Source organism: Anopheles coustani, chromosome 2 (genome assembly GCF_943734705.1).
Source record: "Anopheles coustani chromosome 2, idAnoCousDA_361_x.2, whole genome shotgun sequence".
Classification (NCBI taxonomy): Eukaryota; Metazoa; Arthropoda; class Insecta; order Diptera; family Culicidae; genus Anopheles; species Anopheles coustani.
Window position 1 is genome coordinate 80,184,740 of NC_071289.1, and position 24,628 is coordinate 80,209,367.

At 41.5% G+C, this 24,628-nt stretch overlaps 4 protein-coding genes across 4 annotated transcripts; 2 read left to right on the forward strand and 2 right to left on the reverse strand.

Moving 5' to 3' along the window:
• The first annotated feature begins 219 nt into the window (after window positions 1-219).
• Window positions 220-2,613, forward strand: LOC131263634 (mitochondrial carrier homolog 2-like). Its single transcript, XM_058265865.1, has 5 exons — window positions 220-608; window positions 697-781; window positions 856-1,402; window positions 1,477-1,587; window positions 1,659-2,613. The coding sequence occupies exons 1-5, from the start codon at window positions 360-362 to the stop codon at window positions 1,729-1,731; spliced, it is 1,065 nt and encodes a 354-aa protein (XP_058121848.1). The 5' UTR covers window positions 220-359; the 3' UTR covers window positions 1,732-2,613.
• LOC131263632 (multiple inositol polyphosphate phosphatase 1) lies at window positions 2,345-6,107 on the reverse strand. The gene is made up of 6 exons (XM_058265863.1): window positions 6,042-6,107; window positions 3,967-4,172; window positions 3,798-3,892; window positions 3,495-3,731; window positions 2,744-3,423; window positions 2,345-2,635 (listed from the first exon to the last, which is right to left on the reverse strand). Exons 2-6 carry the CDS (start codon window positions 4,160-4,162, stop codon window positions 2,380-2,382), a joined length of 1,464 nt encoding a protein of 487 aa, XP_058121846.1. The 5' UTR covers window positions 4,163-4,172; window positions 6,042-6,107; the 3' UTR covers window positions 2,345-2,379.
• Window positions 6,108-7,096: 989 nt separating this feature from the next.
• LOC131263629 (uncharacterized) lies at window positions 7,097-13,449 on the reverse strand. The gene is made up of 6 exons (XM_058265859.1): window positions 13,310-13,449; window positions 9,874-10,006; window positions 9,405-9,692; window positions 8,851-9,329; window positions 8,409-8,777; window positions 7,097-8,341 (listed from the first exon to the last, which is right to left on the reverse strand). Exons 1-6 carry the CDS (start codon window positions 13,345-13,347, stop codon window positions 7,966-7,968), a joined length of 1,683 nt encoding a protein of 560 aa, XP_058121842.1. The 5' UTR covers window positions 13,348-13,449; the 3' UTR covers window positions 7,097-7,965.
• Window positions 13,450-23,799: 10,350 nt separating this feature from the next.
• On the forward strand, window positions 23,800-24,581 carry LOC131263638 (Golgi-associated plant pathogenesis-related protein 1-like). The gene is made up of 3 exons (XM_058265868.1): window positions 23,800-23,909; window positions 23,974-24,091; window positions 24,158-24,581. The coding sequence occupies exons 1-3, from the start codon at window positions 23,887-23,889 to the stop codon at window positions 24,476-24,478; spliced, it is 462 nt and encodes a 153-aa protein (XP_058121851.1). The 5' UTR covers window positions 23,800-23,886; the 3' UTR covers window positions 24,479-24,581.
• Window positions 24,582-24,628: the final 47 nt, after the last annotated feature.

Sequence of the window (24,628 nt, forward strand, 5' to 3'; positions counted from 1 at the left end):
AAGTGTCTGATTTCCTCGCCAAATGCAGTTGGAATATCTAACATGGACAAAAACATGTTGAAAAAACACGACAATGCTAAACTTTGACCAGAATATTCAATTGATATTACCAACTGTCTGATATGTCAAGCCAAGAAACATCAATTAACTGCAAATTACCCTACCTTGTACTAACTAACGTAACTACCAACCGTGGTCGGCATTGCCGATAAGAACGAATCTTCTGTGCGGAAAGAAGTTTTCACAGCAAAACATCAACAGTTGCTTAAGGCCTAAAAGATAAATACGGTCAATATAGTAAAGTGAGAACGAACACCTGTGTTTAAGAACGATAGAGAACATCTGTGATTCGTATAAGAATGAATGTATATACGAGGGACACGCAGATTGAGCCGGATTATTGGTTTGACGATTTCGAACGTGGACCGGAATGGACAAGGAATGACAAGAAAAAAAGATCTGATCCTTTGCCAGACGTATATATTGTTAACGAGGTCGAAAACAATTCCAACGAATCGAATGAGACGCCGAGCGCTGTGAAGTTCGGTTTCCGTTTGTGCTGCACGACAGCATTGCATCCGCTGGATTATGCCAAAACGCTCATCCAGGTAGGTACCCGCCACCAATATGCGATAATCTGCAATGGTAAAGTAAAAATATGGTCCATGTTTATCCTATCTTATCTTTTCCCCTCAGCTCGGTTACGAACCGATAGCGCCTCGGCCGGGTCGAACCCTATTCGGTGCAAGACGTTTGATGCTGCCCAATATTTTTCAGTACGGTATGAACCTTCCGACGGCTGATCGGTGTATGGAAAAATGTCATCAACCCTCGTTATTATTATCTCCTTTCTAGCGTACCACATCGGGACCGTCGATGGGTTCACGGGATGTTTCCGAGGGCTTAGCGCCAAACTGGTCGGAAATGTTCTTAGCTCGTACTACGGCGAAAAGCTAGCCGTCGGTATGGGGCTAGTAGCCACCGAGGAGAAAAAGAAGCACAAAAACGAAGACGATTTTGCTTGGTTCATTTCTAATGTGCACCGTGATGTCGCAGTGCACTTTGCCGGTGTCGTCATTTCCCAACCGTTCCACGTTATTTCTATTCGAATGATGGCCCAGTTCGTAGGCCGGGAGCAACTATACAGTGGATTGTGGCAATCGGTAAAGGAGATTTGGCAAACGGAGGGCATTACAGGGTTTTTTTCGGGCATCGTGCCCCGGTTGGTCGTGGAACTTGGATGTATAGCGATGACCAGCACGATAACCTACCTGTTCTGTCGATACATCGTACAGAATCGTACGATCCAGAACAACGTGAATACGATTGCCCACTTCACCGTCAGTAGCTGGCTTTATCCTTACCATGTCGTGTCGACCTGCATGGTCGTGAATGGCTCAAGGTAATTCCCATGTGGAGAAACGTGTTGTCGAGCAAAACTAACGTTTTCCTATCTTTTTCGTCGTCCTGAAACAGGTTGAAGGCGGGCAATCCACCGTTGATGGATAATTTCTTCGGATGGCGTGATTGTTACCGTCGCCTGAAGATGACCAACGACCACAAGCGTGGCGCATCATTCTTTTTCCGGTAATTACCAAACATATTCCCTGTAGTTTTGCTTTAATTTCGATAACATTATCTTCCGCTTATCTTTCTAGAACCGTTGGCAGAGCACAACCGGCCAAACTGAACGGTTCCCCAGCCATCGCTCCATATCCAGAGTTCAAGTAAAAGGTACAGTGGTGTAAACTGCCCGCAAATGAAAAAGCATAGGGAGAAAAAACGAGGCCTACCTCGTTGGTTTCTACACAAGGGTGAGGGCAACCGGTACCCACAGTCCTTATGGGCATTTATCGAATAATGTGAACTGAACTCGTTTTTCAGACCCCAAAACCAGTCGTCTGGTATCGTATGTTTTTATTTTGCTTTTATGAAGTAGCATTTCAAGTTGATATATTTAATCATCTTCCCCCCCGAACTCAACAGTAAAATACTTTATTTGGCGTAGGAGATAGATATGTGCATGCAAAAAAATGAGAATTACTATTTCACCCCACGGAGTTGCCACAACTGAGGGGAAATTGTTGAAAAGACATTGAACAATCGGAATTCATATAGCTAACTCCACATTGCAACAGGGAGTAGTGGAACAGATAATCGAACATTATAAAAAAAGAGTTACATTTTTCGACAATGAATACCTCCAAAAGTAGTAGATGACAAACCATCGGAATAGCACGGAAATATAATTAAATCAAAACTTACAAAAACAAAAACAAAACCAACTAAAGCAAACTCTCTATCATTCCCACCAAGTTTTATATTTTTAGCCATTGGTGATTGATCTGTTGAAAAACATAATACTGGTGAAATGGAAACTTAGACTAAGGTACCCCACCGTACGGAAAGGAGCACGAAAAGACCAACGACGAGTGTGATGAGAGAATGGTGTGCGAAGAACTGTGAAGCCCCACTGCCCTGGCAGTACATCCGGTCGCAATTGCCATCGGTGAACCGTTGGAATTTTCGCTCAACGTCGGACCAGTTGCACAGACCGACGTTACACCAGTCCAGCATGAGTGGCTTTTCGTTCAGGAAGAATATAACACGCTCCGGTTCTCGCTGCTCCGCGCATCTGTAGGTAGAGAGATGCAGTTAAAGATTTTTCAACTTTTTAGCGATACCGGCGCGCAACAAAAGTGAAGTGGAAAAGCATTGGAAAATCTCGTAACGCTATACGTACTGATATTTTACGGCTGCAATGTTGGCTGCAAATGGAATGTCACTGGAGCGATACTGGCGGTATTTCATGAACGGATAATTGTCCGCCCGTGGTGGCGTTGAATCCTTCTTCGCCCCTAGCGCCGCCAGGAGCAGCTGGATTTGTGAGTCGTGCGTAAAGTATGCCACCACCGTCGGCTCTTCGCGGGACTTTAGATGTTTCAGCATGTCGGCCATGGCGTGGCATGCCAGCTCGGTGCTACGTTCGTAACCGTAGCTGGTTTGATAGTAGTACGCCAGATCCTCCTTGTACTCGAGCACGTTCACCTGATCCTGGGTGAACGCCGCACAGAACGGACTTGCCCGCGATATTTGCCACGCTTGCTCGAACCGGCAGGCATCCCACATATGCTCGATCTGCTCCACGCTCAGATTGTGCCGAAAGCCGAGCCGCTGCGAAATATCCCACACCGTGCCGGTGAACAGTGCCGTGCGGAAGAATTTATTTGCCTCGGAATTTTCGTCCTTCTTCTGGCGATCTTTGTTCGCGTCGTAGTCCGCACAGTAGTCGTACGGCTTCAGAAGGGTATCGGGCTCGGATGGCGCTATCGGTTTGACCCGCTGCGACTCCTCGCTGCCGAAGAGACCCTCCGCAAACGCCTTGAAGCTTGCCTCGGTGCGCTGAGTGTTGGTGTAGCGGAACTGTAAAACCAAAATCGAGGTTTGTGTAGAAACAAAAACGCTTGACACGTGGTCACACACTATATTCTCACCAAAAACTTGTTCGCATCGTAGCCACTGCCGAACAGTTGCCAATATTTCTCCTTGGCGCGCAGTGCCAGATATTTGAGATCCTGCCATCCCTGCTCGGTAAGCGTCGATTCGTACTGCGCGGTAATGTTCGGATCCCAGCGCCAATTTCGGAGGATTTCCAGGTCCTTGTCACACATGCGCCCATTGTCGGGCATCGTACGGCGTGTATAGTAATTGTCAATGATGGCATCTTGCAACTGTAGGGAAAAGTGTAATTGTTAGTAAAAGTGTGCAAACCATACTCCTATTCTATTGCCTCATACCAGTTTCAGCTGCGTTGGCATTTCCACGATGTCACCCTTGCTCGGAAGTCTAGTGCCATGTCGGCTAAGGAGCCAAAATTTTACCGGTGCACAGTCTGCAGGGGGAAGCAAGAAAGATGTCTCTTTAAAAACCAAATTTCACATAGTTTTTACATCCACGTCTACATACTCGGTACAATGTGCTGACGATCGGTGTCCGGCGGGCGGATGACTTCGTACATCGTTTTGGTGGCAAAGTGTCGCACTTGCTTCCGTTCATCGTCATCGTTGTAGCAGTACGTCTCGCAGCAGCTACTCCGCTGGGCCGTGATCACTTTCAGTGTGCACACGAGCAGCACAACCGACGCATGGAGCCTCAAGATCATTGTCGATCAGCTGGGTAAGTGAAAGAGGAAAACATATAATTATATGTTATAGATGCTAGAGCGATCAACGAAAGGACATTTACGAGAAAGATCATGTGTAGGACTCGCTTTAGGTCAAATTTTCGACCTTATCTGGACGAACGATTAACCCGATTAATGAGACTTTCTGGCTGGCACTGGGAAAAAAACAAGGCCAACGAATCGGCGGTAAATTGTTGCTTTTCTAAATTTGTCCAATAATTGCTCGTGTCATAAACATTTAACCTCGCACTTCTATCCTACTTCGCATCGCCGGGCCACCAAAAAAGCAACCTTAACGAACGCACAAATTCCTCGCAAACATTTGCCAAGGTTAAATATTTTTGCGCTATATAGCGATCAATTCACCTCGATCGATTAGATCATCTTCGTCGTTTTTGTAGATAGACGTTCTTTTTGGCACGTGGTATAGAAACACATTTCGTGTTTTCTTAGGGTAATATTTGTATTGAACATACAACGCGTCTTCCTTTCGTATAAACAAGCAACCAGGCTCAAACTCGTCTGGCCAATATGTATCATCGTTCGTTTGCGAGTGGCAATCAATTACAAGCTTTAGGTAAGAAAATGCTCAAGCTACCGATGAATGATAAGATGTTTTGTTCAATATCACTTGAAGCAACCATTTATCAACCACAACTGCGTGCGAAAAAATATCCATTGTCTTCAAACGCAGGCTTTCCCATCGTGCCGGCCTTTAGACATGTATTTCGCACGTGAGAGAGTTATTTTTATCACGTGCATGTTAAACTGTACACACTGTGTTATTTTAAAAGGTACGAAATGGGACACAAATGATCAATCATTTTCATGACAAAGGAGCGGATTGTGGGTGGTCTACTGAATACGTCATTCTCCTTACACTCGAATCGTTCTATTTGAATATATCATACCTTATGGTTACCTTTTTTTCAACAAAATTATGCCATTAAAAACAAATTACGAATGATCGTGCAATCCCGGCAATCGAGGCGGACAAATGCCGGCGTTAGCATCATCTGCTTCCGGAGGCTTCTGCTCATCAGCTCAACCGTCATCACAGCAACCGGTTCCGTTAGTTAGCGACCTTGGGAGCGAAAAGCAACCGAGCGGAAAATTTCGCTACCGGCTTGACCTCGAGCAACCTGTCGGTTGATGGTAAACCGCGGCCTGATCGTTCTGGTTCTGGACAATTGCGTCGTGTGAATAATTGCGCTGGATGTCGATGACATAATGCCAATGCTGACGATGGTGATCATCACGCGGCATCACCCTACCTATCGATCGTGTGTAAACATATGTGTACCTATGTGTATGTATGCCTGGCTTCCTGTGCTGCAGGTGATCGTACGCACCGTGCGAGGCGAATGTAGGGAGTGGCCAGCATAAAAAGAAAGGGAAAAAAACATAACGACCATGTGCAAGACCTAGCCCAAGGTGGGCCCAGCATGGGAGATAAATTTCACCAACACATCTTTCTGTTGTGAACATTCCATTCGATTGCTTCTTTCAACCTTAACCGGTTATTTTCTTTTCTTTTACCTGACATGTCTGTTCCATGCTTTTTTTTCTCCCTTTTTATGCTCGCCTCATTCTCCACTTATGCTCAATTCTATTGAAACAACAACGTCTGGGTTTAAAAACAAAAACGCGACCCCATTGTTGCGTTCGTTTTAAAATTTCCCCGGGACAAAGTGTCACGTATTTGTAATTCTTTTTTTCAAGCCACGTCGCGAAACATTTAAACTAATTGTGCAGCCGCCATTAATGACTTCGCCGTTGATACTGAAAAATCACCTTCAGAACGATCTTTATACGTACGTGCAGCGGTTATTTATTTTGCATTTTCACTTCTACTTACTTTTTCGATCCTTTGTTCAATTAACTTGTTGCACTGGTTAAAACTGTAATCTACAGCTCTCTCAGCTGTTCACAGCAGCTCAATGCCCTTTTTCAGCTTGATAACAAACGAAAACACAGCCACTTATAAAAAAAACAGTCAAGTACCGATTAAACGCCCACAAACACCACATAAATCATTAACGATCTACTCGCGGCGCGATCTTCCAGATGACTGAGGCGTGCCCTCATACATTTCCAACCTGAACCCGCGGTTTAACGGAGAAGTCGCGGGTTTTCTCGCGGCGCAAATAGATTCTGTGAGAGAAATTCACAAAAAATGCTTTCGAAATCGAAAAGCTTCTGAAGCTTTCATTTTCTCAGCTTTGCTATGTCTTGTAGATTAATCGCACTCGTTTTTTAAAATCTACAATCAAACACTTCCCTCGAGAACTTCGTTGATTTAAAAATGTTATTTTTTAAATATGTACTCTTTTGGGCTTTCAATTTCGCCCCTTTTTTCCAGAAGGAACCTCGCGCTATCTATTTGCGCGATCACTCGATCACGGGTTTATCTCTCAGATTGCATACAAATTTTAAAATTTCCGAAAACAAATTTTATGCAGTGAGTTAACGACTGTTGTTCAACTAGACAAGACTTAGTAATAAATATAATAGGAATATAAAAATAACCAACAAACAGTTTCGAGCTGAAAATGAAGTAAATTTACTAAAGTTTCCCTACAGCTTTACAACTTTAGCTTGAATGCAACTGGTGCGTGCCTTAACTAGAACAAGCACTTGAAACATTTCAGCAGATAACTCGAACATGTAGATTCGATATGTTGAATTTTGCGATGAAATTACGATACATTGCGCTAAGTAAAGAGTAAATTTATATGCGGGTTTTTATTGATCTAACTCCAAGCCATCAGGAGCCTCCAGTGCAGAGAGTTTCCTCAAATCCCAGATTAACCCTCCATCACCGGTTCGTTATGCATATGTTTGATGTTCAACGTTTTCGGATTACCAACAAGTGAACAAAAAGGCTAGTTTTTAAGTCATTTATTATGTTTAAGTTTGAATAACTTTCAAAATTGCGATAATGGGTACGCAAACTGTACGAAAGAACTTGATTGCATTGTGATTAACAGTCTCATGTTTAAGGTGCTGGTTGTTTAAGATATTATTCGCATGTCAAAAAGCAGCACGTGACGGATACAGTTTCGGTAAGAATTTTAAGATGTACACCATTTTGCGGTACATTTAAAAGTACTTTTTTTGTGCATTTTCATCTAGCATAAAATTAAGTTTTCAACCATGTTTGTGTGTTTTTTTTTTTTTACAGCCATCGAAGGCGAGCTACGAATCACTCGTTTCGCGTTAGATACTATAATATGTTTAATACAAGATTTATTTTTTCTTAAAACTTCTTGTAACATGGTGAGATACAATATTTGTAGACCGTTTGAAGCCTCTTTGAATGTTGTTGATGTGATTTTTTTCCAATTATTGTTTTCAATATGAAGGTTAAGTTATCTTGAAAAGTACTTTTATTTTGTGAATGTATACATGTGCCATTCAAAAACGTGAATTCTAAGCAATGCTTATGTCGATTGATTTATGTAAAAAAGCATATATTCGATATAAAGCGTTGATAACTGGTAACTTCCTGTAATGGCAAACAACCATGGCCTTTGTCTTGCTTATTTACAAGCAATTAAGTGTTATTGAAAATATTTATTTCATTATGTTTGTTTCTTGTTTTTCGAGATGTAGTATTTTTGTATAGTATATCCGATTTATGAATATTTGAATGCAACACATGATTTGATGGCTCTTCTTGCTATTAAGGCTTCCATAATTTCCTGATTATCTTTACAGCTTAGGTACTTTGTGTTCTCATTGTGACTGCGGATTCTATGGCCGCCGTGCGAAAAACTACACTAACGTGCCTTGCACACATTGGCCAGAAACTGGCCGAGCACATTCCCTCGCGGGTAGTACGTGCATACGACAATAACTTTCCCACTGCGCGTTTTGCTAATGCCCACGCCCAGCTCCTTCGTGCCCTTCCACACCATCTGCGTGAACTGGCCACCCTTGACGGCCGTGCGGGGCTCCACGTTGAACGTGAACTGCTTGGCCTCCTCGTACCACGAGCGGCAGACTTCCCTGGCGTTCGGCAGGGCATTCCGATCCGACGACCACAGGCAGTAGAGATTCTCGCCGTACTTGGAGTTCTGCCGATAGGTGAACCGATCATCCCTGGCTAATATGTCGGCCCATTGCTGTGCGTCGTTCACGAGCTCCTTGTGTAATCTAGAAGGGGATAAATTGATACGATCATGCGGACTGCTGGTCTTTTCCTCCGATCTGCCATACATACATCAAATTCGGTGCACCATGCTTCCGTCGGAACTCGTTGTGGTGCTTCAAAACTGCCACGCAAAATTCATTAAATTCATCCGGATCATTCTCGTCCACGATACGGACGTGTTTCTCCAGCTTAATACCGGCTTCGCCTTCATTTCCGTTCCGGTTTTCTCTCGAGCGCTGTTGTGCAGACGTCTTCGAAGTTTTACTATCCATTATCGAGTCCGTCTCCGTCTTTTTGGTACCCTGCATGGCCGCGGAAGCTTTGTCAACGATAATCTTAGGCACCTCAAAGCCTCCCAACGGTGGCACATTCTTCGCGAAGCTTCCAATGTAGTTCCCCGGGGGATCATAATTCGCCACTACAAACACCTGCCCCGAGCTGAAACGTTCGATCGGTGGAATAGAAATAGCTTTTTGATGAGCATGTCAAAGGTTTATCAGACGTGACTCACCGATTTCTGGCCACTCCCACCCCAAGCTCCCGGCTGTCCTTCCACACGACCTGCGTAAAGTGTCCCGTCTTGAGCGTAGCCGGTTCCTTACCGAAAACATGCAAATCGATCTCGCTGTACCAGTTCTCAACCGGTTCCTGGCCGGTGACGCTGACGCTGACCGTGTTTGACGAGCTCCACGAGCAGAAGATGTTCTCGCCGTACTGCGAGTTACTCCGATGGACCAGCACACCCCGGGCCGCTATCACCTTTGCCCATTCCTCGGCGTACCGGCAAAGGCGCTTGCAGAGCTTGAGCGGTGGCACCCCGTGTCGCGTCCGGTACTGATTGTGCGCCTTCAGACAGTCCCGCTCGAACTCGGTGTACATGGAGGCCGAACCGCGCCGGTACGACTGCGTTCCGTAGGACCGCAGACTGCCTATCGAGGGACTCTTCAAATGGTTCTGCAAGTCTTTGGTTCGGTCCAGCGACTTCGGTCGCTGCGGGGTTGAAGTGCCGATGGAGACCGTGCTCCTTGAAATGGACGACTGTTTTGCAACCGTTTTGGAGCTGGCCAACGATTGGACCGCACTGTGGGACGCCGCTGGTGCCGTGTTATTATTGTTCCGGTCGCACGCCGCTGCTCCACGTGTTCGCTCGAGCTCGGCGCTTGTTGTGAGAATCGTTCGTAGTGGGGAAATCGACAGCCTCGGCGACCCGGCCGACAGTTTTCCCGTCGATTGCGATCGACACATGTCGTTGTCGGTAAGATCGAACTTCTCCTTAAACACAACGGTTCGATCCGGTTTGTGGCCTTTGTACGTCTGTATCGTCTCCATGGTAATCACCTCGCACAGTGGATCCTGAATGGATAGGAGAGAAATTAGAATATTATCTACGATATACTTGAGCGGCTTAGACGATCCTTATCTGGATTTACTTGTGACAAGTGACAAGTTGATAGTACAACTGATTTTTATGCGAAGCGTGAACCTTAAAAAACTTAAAATAAGTACGTGCCACTTAATGTGTGCCAAGTCCTACCTTTTTGCTACCCTTGTGGTTGATGACACGCTGGTCCGTTTTTCTGACCATTACGACCCGGGAAAGGGCTCCACAGTCGTGCGAAGATCCTGCCGACGAAAGCTGCGTTATGTCCTTGGTGGGCCTCACAGGTCTAAAAAGTGTAATGAAAGCAGTTTAAAGCCATTGAGAGAAGTTTCACGTTTTACTTTTGGTAAATTGGTGGAAGATGCACAGAAAATGCCCTTAAATAATACTCTAAGCATATTTAACAACAACATAAGATGAACATGGAAACCTACAGATCATTATTTTTAATTTGCTTTCTTCACTGAAAAGCTGGATTAACAACTTAAATAATTTTTTTTTAAATCTGCAAATGGCCCACATAATTTTACGAAGATAATCAAACGAATCGCTTGCTTATATTGTAAATGTAAAAAAAAGATTTCGTTCACCAAAGCACTCGACTCACTTTAGCGTGTGGTACGTAACATGTTTGCTTACCGAATTCCACACACACACAAACCAGTTCTGCGTGACTTCATCTTTTGTTTTACTTTGTAATTTACAAATTCGCCTACAATTAACAGCAAATAAATGCTCTCATCGTCGAAGCCGAAATGTTGTTACATCTGCCAGTTTCATCAAAACAAACAACAAACACGAGTTGAAAGAACATTTCTTAAACTTTTTCACAGACCGCCACAAACTGAAATGAACATCGACTTGGTCATCGACTGGGGCCGACTTGCATTAGCCCGACCGACGACGTTACAAATGACGAACTTCAACCTCCGCTACCGACGGGTCCGTTTATGTTTATCAGGTTGACATTCCAAAGCACCCATAAATCGTAATGATGCTGATCGTGAGACTTTCCACTCCAGTTTGGCGAAGGAAAGGAAAAATCGCCCCAACCAGTACCAGCTTGATCTGGTGGCTTTTGGTCTGCACCTTACTCGCGACACATTGGCCATACCGACGCCCCGACTGGAGTAACGTTTCGTCACTAATTAATCTGATAATTGAAGCAGCACTATAATTGAAACATCATAAATAGTGGCTGCAATAAATAATTCTCAATTAGGCGTGGCTTGCAATCGCTGGCGAGCGGGCTTACCTATTTCTTATGGATATGGTGTGAAAATGTTATGGTATGTTTGCTCAAGTTCGCCGTCCGGTGGAGAGCATATTCACGTGCCAAACGATTTTTGCACAGCGACATTCGAAACAAGAAACGTATTGCGAAGGAAACGACCAGGTCCATATTAATACGGCTGACCATGGGACAACTTCGGTACTCAAATCCAATATGTTGGCCACATAGATGCCAACGGTACGATTTGATTATCTATTCATTTTGTTTTAGTATTTCAAGGGTGAACGTCTTGAGTTGAATTAAATTGGAAAAATAAATATAACACTATTTTCACTAATCTCCCTTTTCACAGCATGCATGCATCGAAGTGTATGTTTCCTTAAATTTGTTACTTTTGTTAAACACACTAAAATTAAATAACCCCCGTATTTAACAAAAAAACGAACGAATTCCACAGCTTCGAAGAACGGTTCCAAAGGTTTCCAAAATTCACTCCTACATGACTCATTTATTCGCCCACCATTATTTTGGACGCAAAGTCACTTTTATCGCAAGAGTAATGCGAGCATTCTTATCAACAACAACCTCCAATGTACTCGCACGAACAAGCACCGAAAATGAACGATATCAAACATTAAAGGTACAACTTTTGATAAGATAAGTTGAATAAAGGTCGACAAGCAAACAAAATTGCATCCTTTTGGATAGAAATTTAACGAAATCGTGTAAAGAAACAAGATGCTCATCGAGATCATTCCAGCATCCATAATATTTAAAGGTTTATTGTAACATTTCTAGTACGTAAATATGTTTGGTGTTGAATAAGTTTAAAAAAATACTTTTTATTAAAATGGTATCGACCCACCGACCTATCTTTTAAAACCATTTTCTCTTGTCAAGAAAGGTAGAGAAGGCATGATGGGCTGAAGTGATTAGGGTGCGTAAATGATATCATAAGGTAAACAACGCCGGATAAACAAATACTCAAGACAAGACAAAACTTACGTAAGCAAGTATACTTAAAATAAACGTCTTTAGAAGAGAAATATAATTAGAGCCAGTTAATAACTTTGCAACAAACCATAACTTGAATTGCACCCATTAATACTAGTTATTTATTGGCAACTTCCTCCAATGAACCGAGGAATGACTAATTATATCTCTTAACCCAGAAACATGAATTTTGAAACTTTTATTCACTTCAATATTGTTATTGTTCCATGTCAATCAAGCCTTTCAGACGAAAACGTGGCTGATCGTCTACGACAGTGGCGACATCGTTTCATTGACTCAGTTCCCAATGGCCCCGCTGATCTAATTGTGGAATTAGTGTAACCCACTATCGTCGTTCCCAGCATTTGATCAACCAAACGCCGCCGTAAACCACACTAATTGCGGTGTGATAAATTGTTCGATACGGGTTCGTTCCTCTTCAGCAGTCCATCAACGATAAGCTTATGCCCGAGTGAGATGCGGAAACGAGTAGGAGTAGGTAGTATTAGAATGATCTTTTAGGGGTGAGCCTAAGGTGAAGAAGGGAGTAAAAAAACTAACAAATAGTCTATTGAAAACGCGTCGCTTGCTGCCGATATGGAGGAAATGGACGATATTTTTTTTTTTTTTGCTTGCTACCAGTCCGAGGAACATGGTGCACTGTGCCATGTCCGCAAAAAGTCACACATGCAGCCACTCGTTAATGCGTAGCACATGCCGCAGATCTAATCACACACCAGCGTCACAAAACGGTGCCATTGTGCAATATTCACGACCTATATGACGATGTGTTTTTTCCCAGCCCATCCCAGCGCAATAACTCGATCCTCTTCGGCAGTAAAGACCATTTGTGCAAATTGCAACCAGCTTTATTTACTCATTCATACACGTTTCCAACACGATTGGTAGCTTAGAATGAATGTATTTTAAATTGTAATGTCTTTTGAATAGGCAAAAACGTTCAAATTGAATCTTAGTCCTGAGCAGAACAAACACCATTTAATTGTTAGACTAAAGACAGTGTTTAATACTTTGGCACAAAATGGTGCAAAAATGGTACAATGTATAATACTAGCCAATTTGCCACTATTTGACACCACATTAATTCAACTGCCTGTTTTCATTTTTACATGATACATGTTACCAATAGTATTGACATACAAATGGGTTTACAAGTAAATTAAAGGATCATTAATTCTACAGCCTGAAGTTCTGTTTGAAACCCATAATCAACACACGGCATCTAATGACAGCGAATTTTCACGGAAATGAGAAACAACCCTTATTGAAGCGTCTCGTTTGTTTTCTAATATTTGTTCTCACGCTTACTTTATGAGTACTGTGTGTAAACACCATATTTACCTGCATCTGGAAGCCATTTTCAAGCAGCAAACCTCCATGGTGCCGGTGAAGATTCCGATCGCGTCCGCTGGCCTGCCGAGAAGTAACGGCTACGACTCGCTATCCCCCGTGTACGGTGTTTACGGAGCGTTGTGTATTTTTATTCGTTTGCCACCAACACTTTTCCTCCCATTGCCGACCGTTTTAAGATATCAACGATGTGTTACTTCCATACACAATTTAACTCCACCGCAGGCACCTTCTCATCGCCGCATTTATGTCCGCGGTGTTCTAGCGCTGAACGGAAATGAAACGGAATGTATTTATCGAAAAAAGTCACCACAATTTCGTTTATTGCAGCACACAAAGTTCTTAAAACACCACCGCGCGCATGACACCGCCTGCTTCGTGACCTGTTATTCTAAGCACGTGTTGTTAACAACTAGTTTTGTGGCGTTTAGCTCCCGCGCCACGTCGGCGCGAAAGATGAGTGCAACCAACAGGTTTCGCTTGCGATCCCAACTAAATTGATAGCAGCGTACGTAATCATCTGTGGCCCGACTGATGTGGCAAATCATTTCCAGACAACAATAAGATCAAGTGCCACGATCACTAACGGCTACGCTAATGACCGTGCAGTACCAGCCGTAAAAGCCGTTGCAGTGCTTTAGTGCATCGGGGAGGACCGTGTTTGCCAAGGTCATTTGATAAAAGCAGTGTACTTTTACGTGCGGAATATTATGACAAAAGTCTCGATTTTTATCTAACAGAACACAGGGATGTTATTTTCCATTTTTTTACATTATTAGTAATGTAAAAATATTTGCTTCACTCGATCAATAAGTCTGAAGTATCTGGATGTGGACAACGGCAGAAAAGATTACCAATTAAATAAAATAAAAATGAGTTTAAAAGTTATGTTACTAAAAAGAGACTACACTGACAAAAAACTAGTCTTCTGGAAAAACTGACACATATTTTTTTCGTTAATTTAAAAAAAACATCGTCAACCGGAACAAATGTCCCTTTCCTATTGAAACCAGCCACGTATCGAAATGCTTTCGGGAGGAGCTATTTAGGGGTTTCCGCTAACCTGTCTATTTCCGCGCAGACCCCGACCAACTTCCGGGCAAGCAAACCATACGCGTGTGATTGCGTGTGCAGCAGTTTGCAACGACCTCGCCGGTATCAGTCGGGAACGCGAAACGAATTGTAAATTGGTGGATCAATTGTTGTCAACGTTTAGCGAACGACATGCTTTTAACAAATACCGTCCATTCTTTAAACCGAAGCGACGCTACCACCCCCATGGTCGCGGTCAATCGCCGTGGTTTTGGCTCCATAGATGGATTTGCGTACAATGAGTCGTTAAATACAAACCGAGAGCGATTATTCAAATAAAACCTAAAACCGTCGCTACCGCACGGTTTCAGCTTCGTAGCCGCGGTGAAACATCATTTTAATTATCTTTAAATATGGAAACTACATAACAGGGAGTCTATGTATTGTGCCGCGATGCGGTTGTGCCGCAATTACACTGTAAATCGGAGGGAAAACAACCTTGAACTTTATGCTAGACCTGGGCCTAGAGCCTTTTACCCCTGCCGGTGGGCGGTATATCTTACTAATGGTTAGTGGGTTTTCTCTTCTCGCGCCCTTAAACTCGTCCAGGAACTGAATCACCAATCGATCCACCATACTAAATTACACCGGGTGTGAGCAGAATGAAAAAAAACCAAAAACACTGGAAAATCGACGGGAGCTCATCATTAGTTGATGTTTTAAATATCGGTAGCTAGCCTCTTGTATTCTGCGCACCCCACTCCATATCACAACGCCCAAACTCGAAATGGTTGCTGTTTTTTGAGAACCAGTAAATTGGGGGAAAATCACTTAACCCATCACACAACATAAAATCACGTGGACAGAAAAAAAAAATTAAAAAACACTAAAACATATAACATGCACCCACGGCTGAGAATATGCGAACTATATTACACAAATTCTGTGAATCATGAATAAGTAATCTTTTCCCGGTAGGGTACACAGACGAACGGAAAGGAAAAACCAACTTATCAAACGACTGGAGCTCGGCAGCGTCACCCGCGTTACCGAAATGGCCGAATGCTCAAAGGGTACTGAATGTCTCGCGGCGTTATTTACTACGGTTCACCCTCCCCCCACATGGTGGAATCGAGTTCCGGCGGAATCTCGCGTTCTCTCGCGTTTTCTCTTGTGCCGAGAATTTGACGAGAAAAACACGTTCACCGGAGAAGATCAAGGTTACGCATTCTACTTCCCTGGAGATGCCGACACATGCTGCAACTGCGGCATCTACTACATTTCTTATCTCGTTTTTAGTATCTTTTTTTAAATATTTTTTCTCCGAAAATCACCAGCAAGCGTTATTTGTTCCACATTACAAGTTAGTACAGTTAGAAACTGATAGCGATTTCTGTGGAATAGCGTTCCACGTTGCCTTCCATAAACCTGTCAGCCGGTCGAAGCGGACGCTTGGTGGTTTGTAAAAATTAGTTCGCTTTCCCTTGTTTATTGCAAACTGTGAGCCTGTCAACAGGGCAAGATTTCTGCTGCAACACTTGAAAAGCAATAATATTGATCAAGGTTCAATGATATGCACTGAATTGTATACAAAGCAAATGGTTCGCTCGCTATGCACTTGGCTATGTTTGCACATTTACCCTCCGCTTTCGCCGAGCTCATGTTTTGCTCACGTACTAACTAATGTAAAAAGCAACTGTGTGCGGACGTACGAACACCAGCAAACCCGCACACCAACACCATCGATAACACATAAGCACGTGGCGGTTATGTGATTTTCTACACATTCATTGTAGTAAACGTGCACACTCTGCACAGGTCCGCAGTTCCTTGATGCTGCTTCTCAACCATATTTTATCACCACCGTTTTATATGCTGTGCTCCTTTTTCCGGGCAATATGATAGTTTACGTTCGATTGATGCCAAAAACCTGTCACTCGCTTTATTATGTTATTGCGGTGCACAGATGGATTCAAATGTTTTATCACAGGATGCCTTTTCACAATAAATTCATTCGAAATTCGATGCTGAACCCTAACTGAAGCAGCTACTACTATATTCAATTACTAAGTTGTTTTAATGTTTCTAATTAATTTTACCCATTATGGTATCAAATTCAAATCAAATCAATATTGTGTGCATTTAATATTTTTAACGAGCATCAAAAGATCATAACAAAGCCTTCCATTTTTGCTTTCCATTTTTTATTTTATCTCATCGATTTTTTTGTGTTTTAAAACTTTTTCCAGTTGTTTGTTAATACAGGGAATGCGAAAGGAAAAACCTGTGTGCATCTGTGTGTGCTCAACTTTTTGGTGCGTTTTCCAGAAATGACGTCAAGAATAGTTTTGTATCACTGACGATTTTTTGTTCCGAAGATGTTAGCGAATCATCACGTAAGAATGATGAAGCCAATAAATATTTTCTAAAAATGCAATTCACAATGGCCATACCAAAAAACGAGATCTCGTGTATTTTATTAGAATCTGTTTCATACAGAACTAACATCGAGATTCTTTGCAAATGAGAAATCTATACGAACTACGCTGCGAAACACCTTAGAATTGAGCAGCAGTGAGGTGGCAAGCCGTATGGGAAATAATTATCAGTCAGGAAAAAGCGCAAACTCCGTCGCGTCGGAGGAGCGTCGAGATGAAACGCAAACTCCGTACTTAAAAAGTTAAACTTCCTCAAACAACCAGTGTGTGGGGGACTGGAACACAAACAACGAGAGGTTAGTGAAAATTATAACAGCTTTGTATAACCAACCGGGTTATTTAGATACTTTTGTTTATTTTTTATTATAAAGATTATTTTTGATTACATTGACAATTATGTTTTAATTTAGGTTCGGGAAAGTATATAAATTAAAAAATATAATGAAGAAAAAACCCAAGCATAAAAGATGCTTCAGAACTATATTTCGTATAAAACTGTATCAAGATTATATTCTTGATACAGTTATTCTTTTTATTCAACACTTATAACTTTTGAGTTTGTCGTTTACTATTCTCATTGATTTTCACTTTATTTTTAAGTACGGTTTCGAAACATCATTGTCGTTGATTTCAGCGAGTAATTTGCACGTGGAAAATCAAACCAATGTACACCACTTTTAACGAGGTGGTTTCCTTTTTGATAATATTGTCCGTTCAAATTGCTGTAAAGTAGGAAACGAAACGGAAAAACGTAAGTAAGGCGTTAAATAATATGTGTGAGCACATTTTACCCCAAAAAAACGTACCTGTTGTAGCGTTTTCCGAATCACCATGCACCTTTGTAGTATTCTGCGCAGCGTAAGCATCGCTAAGATCATTATCTTGATCCCTTGTAGAAAACTTCATTCCATTGTGATACGACAATTTGTCAGTAGCAGTTCCGGAATAGTTTCCAACGGTCAGCTTGTACTTTTCCACCTCACTACCAATTTTGAATTCGTCATACAACGCAAAAGTAGAGTTTCCTTCGAAATCTTCTAAAAGGACCAACAGCTCATGTCTTCCCGACTTCGTCAGCTCATGAAGCTTGTCTAAACCCAGCCAGTGCTCTCCATTAATGTCTCCGAATCCGTGCTTAAGCAAGCCGTAGACGTTGCGAACTTGTACGCGCGAACAATTTGACAACCAGGCATTGCCTATGTTAAGGAAAGGAAACGAAGATATAAGAGGATATCCTTCTTTCCTTTCCTTAACATAGGCAATGCCAGGTTGTCAAATTGTTCGCGCGTACAAGTTCGCAACGTCTACGGCTTGCTTTATACATCATCCATTCGCGGTAAAAATCGACGGATCCATCTATGCGGCGCTGGAACACTGTCCAGCCACCGCCATAAAGCGCCCTGAGATTTATTGCATAAAGTGCTTTCCCATTTTCTTGGGCGAATCATGTCCCAGGTAAAGTTTGATTGGCTCCTTGCCCCCAAGCAACTCTCGGGTCTGAAGAGATGATTTACTTTGCTGTTGCTCTAATTTGCGAATCATCGCATCTCGAAGTTTCATCAACTTATACTCCATATGCTGTTTTATTTCCTCCAGCTGCTCCGTGTGGTACTCGAGTGACAATTGCAGATTGTCCAATATTTCCTTCCGAAAATGGCATGTCGGCTGCAGCTTCTCCTTCTGCTGTCCTAAGCGCACCAAATTGCACATAATCACACACAATAATGCACTTTTAAACAGCATGTTTCTCAAAATTACAGTTATAACTGAAACCCGAGTACACTTCCAATTTTAAAACTGTGCTTTGCGTTTTGCCAGCAGTTTAACTCTAGACTGCTCCGTCCAAACTTATACAAAGCACTGAACTTGCCAAGTTTGAGAAATATTGCTCAAAGGCTATAAATAGCATTTTATCTTGAATTTGAGCACGATCATTTTTCCAGTTTTACTTATCTCTGGCTTCGGTTGGAAGTTTCGGGAATCCAGCATATTTGCCCATTTAAAAATATGAATTTACAGCGTTCAAAGTTGTTTGGTTAAACAACGTTCTGCTCCGATTTCGAATAGAATAATCTCCAATGAAGCAATAGCCCATAAACTCTTACTAGCTCAATGTGATGGGATGTACTTAGTATTCTGGAGATTTCTCTGTGCTCCAATGTGTTTCGCGGTTTTATGTGGAAGCTACGATTAATATTTCTTTCCTCAATTTTCAAGTCGTTCAAACAGAAATATTATTTTTTCTACGCATCATATTCCCTATATTCATAAATTCGCTCACCAAATTTATTTAAAACAGAAATAAACATTTTGCAAGACACTTTCATTTAACGTAAAGACGTTATTTTGATTATACTAAAAGAAGCCTCGATTATGGTAACAATTTCAATGGCATTTAACAGCTAGAATACATCTGATGAAGGAGAAATTCTATCAAAAAATCGTTGTAAATTTGATAGAATATAACGATTAAAAACAAGAACCTTACAGATTTGCCAACGTAAGCCGAGTGCTAGTTAGAGGCAAGACTGCGAAACATCATTGTTGCTGATTTTAACGAGTAAAGTTTTCGAAATGTGTCCCAACTCACTCCATATCGATTATGGTCACCGTTTAGAAAATATGGCCCGTTCAAATGACTGCAATAGAAAAGAATGAAAAACACATTTGTATGAGTTGGTACACGATATGTTTGGCTACGTTTTACATGTGGTATACATACGAGTCCCAACCGGCTCCAAACCACCATGATCCTTTCCAGTATTTAGCAAGGTTGCCTCCGGATTCATCATTATCTTGATCAAATGTAGAGAACTTCATTTCATCATGGCTTTTCAACGAGTCACCAGCGGTTCCTGAATATTTTCCCACGGTGAGTTTGTACTTTTCCACCTCGCTCGCAATCTTGAATTCATCTTAAAGCGCATAGGCTGCGTTTCCTTCGAAATCTTCCAAAAGCACCAACAGCTCGTGTCTTCCCGATCTCGTCATAGCATGAAGCTTCTCCAAACCAAGCCAGTGCTCTCCATTTACGTCTCCGAATCCGTGCTTGTACATTTTCCAGTTGCGGTTAAAATCGACGGACCCATCAATCCGTCGCTGGAACACCGTCCAGCCACCGCCGAGATTGAAGCTGTTATCGAAGTTACAGAGCACCAAGAAAGACTTTAGAATGTTTCCATGAGGATTAATGTAAAAAGTATTAGTGGAGTTAGATTTGACCCGATTACATGAACTAGGAGCAAGTTCACTGATCATCTCGTCAAGTGTTTTTCTAATTTCTTTTTGCATTTTGTTTTCTAATTCTTGTATCTCATGTCCCACATGAACTTTGATTTGCTCCAGCTGCTCCGTGTGGTACTCAAGAGATAGTTGAAGATTGTCCAACATTTCCTTGCGAAAATCGATCATAGCGTGAATGATCGCTTCCATCACGGTTGGCATGTCGGCAGTAGCTTCTCTTTCTGCTGTCCATCCTAAGCGCACCAAATTGTACATAATCACACACAAAAACGCTCTTTTCATCGACATATTTCACAAACTTCACTCCAGAAGTTTCCGTGGAGTCCGTCGAAGGTTCTACAAACAACTGAACGTAGCATTTTGAAGAAATATCGCTCGAATAATAAACGATCGTAACCTTTGGAGCGATCATTTACTTCAACGCTCACAAAAAACGTCAAATTCATAATGTTCTTAGAATGAGCTACTTTTGTTACGATTTTTAACAGTTTTTCTCTCAAAAACTTGTTTGTTGTTCACTGCCGATAAGGATGTATTTATATTTTGTTACACTCTTATGTTTCATATTGTTTGAATCATACTTTTGTTTCAAAAAACTACCAGGTTTTGTTAACCATAAATGTGTTTGTCACACGATCATCATCAAACTGGATTTGAATTTGATGAAGAAGTTGTTTCTCAAATAATGTTCATTAAGTATCTTTTTTTATTCTTTGGTGAAACGATCATTACACATTTACCATCAATCAACCTAATTTATATTCTAGCCGGTATTCCGGGCCCGAACTTCCATCGTCGTGTTGAGGCAAATAAAATGGTCCCTTTTTTGTACTGTGCGGGAAAATAAGACTATAAACATAACTAGGCGACCACTTCGTACACGCTCAAACGGAAAATGTGCAGCTGAGCTATAGTTACTCACTTTTTTATGATTTCCACCCAACAAGCTTTACTTGGAATAGTTTTTCTGAGCTTTGATATATTTGACACCCTTGTTATAAATAGTTTTGCAAGTAAATGTTAACAAATGTTAGAAAATGAATTTACGCAAAACCATACCATTCCGTATGTTTCTTTGTTCCGTTCCGTTTACTCAGCTGTTTTTCCATAATTGTCTACAACAACATTTCTGCAATTCAGGATTGTACAAATAACCATTTTGCAGGTCAATGTTGATCCAGAATGTATCCTTTAATATAGAGGGATTGTTTCGACGATAACTATTTATTTCACTTTATTCGTCCGGTAAATACATTTAGTTTACAAAACCATGAAATTGAATGAAATTACTACATCTGAGAGCTAATTAGAGGCACGACTGCGAAACATCATTGTTGCTGATTTCAACGAGTACGAGTATCGAAATAAGTTCCAACCCACTCCCCATTGCTTATCATCACCGTTCAGACGATATAGCCCGTTCAAATGACTGTAATAGAAAAGAAGGAAATAACGATTTGTATGAGTTAGAACACAATATGTGTGTCTATGTTTTACATGTGGTATACATACGATACATAATTGTGTCCAAACCACCATGCTCCATATGTTTCAGCATAGTTGAAACTGGATCCGTCATTATCTTGATCAAATGTAGAGAACTCCATTTCATTATGGTAAAACAACGAATCACCAGCGGATCCCGAATACTTTCCCACGCTGAGCTTGTACTTTTCCTCCTCGCTTGCAATTTTAAAATCATCATAAAGCGCATAGGCTGCGTTTCCTTCGAAATCTTCCACCAGCACCAACAGCTCGTGTCTTCCCGATCTCGTCATAATATGAAGCTGCTCCAATCCAAGCCAATGCTCGCCCCTAAGGTCTCCGAATCCTTGTTTGTACATTGTCCAGTTGTGGTGAAAATCGACGGACCCATCAATCCGCCGCTGGAACACCGTCCAGCCACCGCCAAAAAGTGACCCGCTGTTTATCGTATTAAGTGTTTTTTCAAGTGCCTTGAACTTTAACTCATTTTCGTTTATCATTCTGTTTTCTAATTCTTGTATCTCATGTCCCACATGAACTTTGATTTCCTCCAGCTGCTCCGTGTGATACTCGAGCGACAGTTGTAGATTGTCCAATATTTCCTTGCGAAAATCGATCATTGCGTGAACGATCGCTTCCATCACGGTTGGCATGTCGGCAGTAGCTTCTCCTTCTGCAGTCCATCCTGAGCGCATCATATTGCACAGAATCACTAAGAGCAACCCTCTTTTTAACGTCATTTTTCACCAATTTCACTTTCCGTTCATCCCGTCCAACTTCGTTCAAAGAACTGAACGGGGGTTAAGCAACTCCAGCTCGCTCCATTTTATATATATTTTTTACTTTAAAAGCACAAAAACATTGTTTTGATTATGAACTTAGCAAATGAGCAATCAACTTTTCCAACAAATATAGTTTATGTTTCGTTGCACTCTTATATCATTTAACGTTCTTGTTACTGCTGATATTACTTATCTGCATTAAACATACATGGATTAGCCACGCACGATCAAAAGCAAACGGTTTCTGTTTTTGTCGTTTCTGTAAAACACTGTAATTTACGTAATTACTCATTCGATTAGATTGTTATTTGGAAGTGGAGTAAGTTATTCCAATAATAAATACATGCCTTCTGTGGTATAATTTCTTCTTCGATGGCGTAACGCCTATTTGCGGTCATGCCACCACATTAATGATTTACTAGGCTTTTCTCTTTTTCCTAGGTGGATAATCGGTACTCTCGTAGAAGGGAGGATCCGATCTCGTTTAGGTTTTGATCCTACGCCAACGAAGCGGTTCCCAATAGGCTGATTTCCCACCCGGCATACCCGCACGGTTGTTCTGTACCCACAATACAATTTTCATTACACGCATAATTTTTGGACTCGTTCAGTTCTAAAATGGTGATCTTATATCTTGTTGGCACCATTTAAATACACTTAAAAAAAATCTGAAGCACCTTTGAGGGTCTTCAAGGTTGAAGCAGCGTGGTAAAATTTATTGTTCCAAGCGGTATTTAAAATCATGGACCTATTACTAATAAACTGAGTCCTAGCTTTACCTTGCTATGCTTCTTTCAATCCTAGAAGTACTTCAGTTAATCCAGGACAGATGAATCATACCAAATGAATTTTCATTACACTTCTCGGTTCCATCCAATTCTGCTGCGTCTTATCAACCACTTATTCGGTCAACGATCATGTGCTACAAAGTACTGAGCATAACTAGAGAAACAATCGAGCGTGTTAAGGGAATTTATTGTATGTTATTAAAGTACAACGAATTAACTTATTGTAGGAAACCAATGGTCTTGATGTAGTTCATCGAAAAATAATATCTATAATTTATCAAACAGTACATTGGTTTGAAATCTTCTTCACAACCGTTTATAATAATATACTGTTAGCAATATTTTCCGTATCAAGAAACGCAATTTTTTAAAAGATCGAACAGTTACAGCAACAAACTGGACCCACAGTAACACAAACAGAGCGGCTTCGAGATAACGCTTGACCAAAGGAATGAACCCACTTAATGGCAATTTCATTGGGAGTGCGTCAGAGCGCAGTTTGAGTTGCAATCATCGTTATAATCAAAACTGCCAACTGGCGGCGAATGCCACATCCATTAGTCAGGGGTAAGCCTCGTTCAGTTTATCGCCAAAAGTGTGCAGCTTCGTGTGGAGTTGTTCATTTCTGTTCCGTCGTGCCAATGCGCTAGCTGTCTTCTGTCGAGACCAAGCCTTATAAAAACGAATGTAACGACTAAGTAATTTATGTTCAATCTGATTAATTAAATTTCAACTAACATCCGTTTACAAAACATAGGTACGGTTAAAAGTAATTCACTGTTAGGCCACACTCATCGTTCATGCGTGACACACTAAAAATGAGGTATTTGAACATCTGAAAAGACAACTTAATTTTATCATTAATTGATTGCAAATGTTTCGCCCAGTTACTCAATATTCCAACAACAGGTCCTGGACTTTCATAATGTGCTCCGAGCTAAACACTCTGCAGAACCTTTGGTGTTAGACCCTCAAATATGTCAATATGCCCAGCAATGGGCGAACGTAAGTATTCCTGTACTTGAATACCGCAACCACTGGCATATTGACTGCTATTAAACTCCCTTGCAGACGCTGGCGAGCAAAAAAGTTTTGCAACATCGTACCAACGGAAAATACGGAGAAAACCTATATGCCCTGTACGGAAAAACAAATGTCGACGCTTCCCAAGTAGTGAACGCGTGGTACAATGAAGTGAAATACTACACTTTTGGTACATCGCAGCCCCATAACTTTAGTCAAGTTGGTCACTTCACTGCATTGGTATGGAAGAAGTCCCGTAAGCTCGGTGTTGGCATTGCAGCCAAAGGTACAAACGTATATGTCGTGTGTAACTACGATCCACCGGGTAATGTTATGGGGCACTATCATCATAATGTTACCGGAAAATGAACTAAAAAGGTATACCTCAAAACAGGTGTTTAAAGTCTTCTACTTGAACAGTTCAACTCCGAATTTCCATTCATTCATTATATTTTATTCATGATGAAACTAACTAGTAAAAAATTAAATAAAACTATAAAAATAAAAAAAATTAATAAA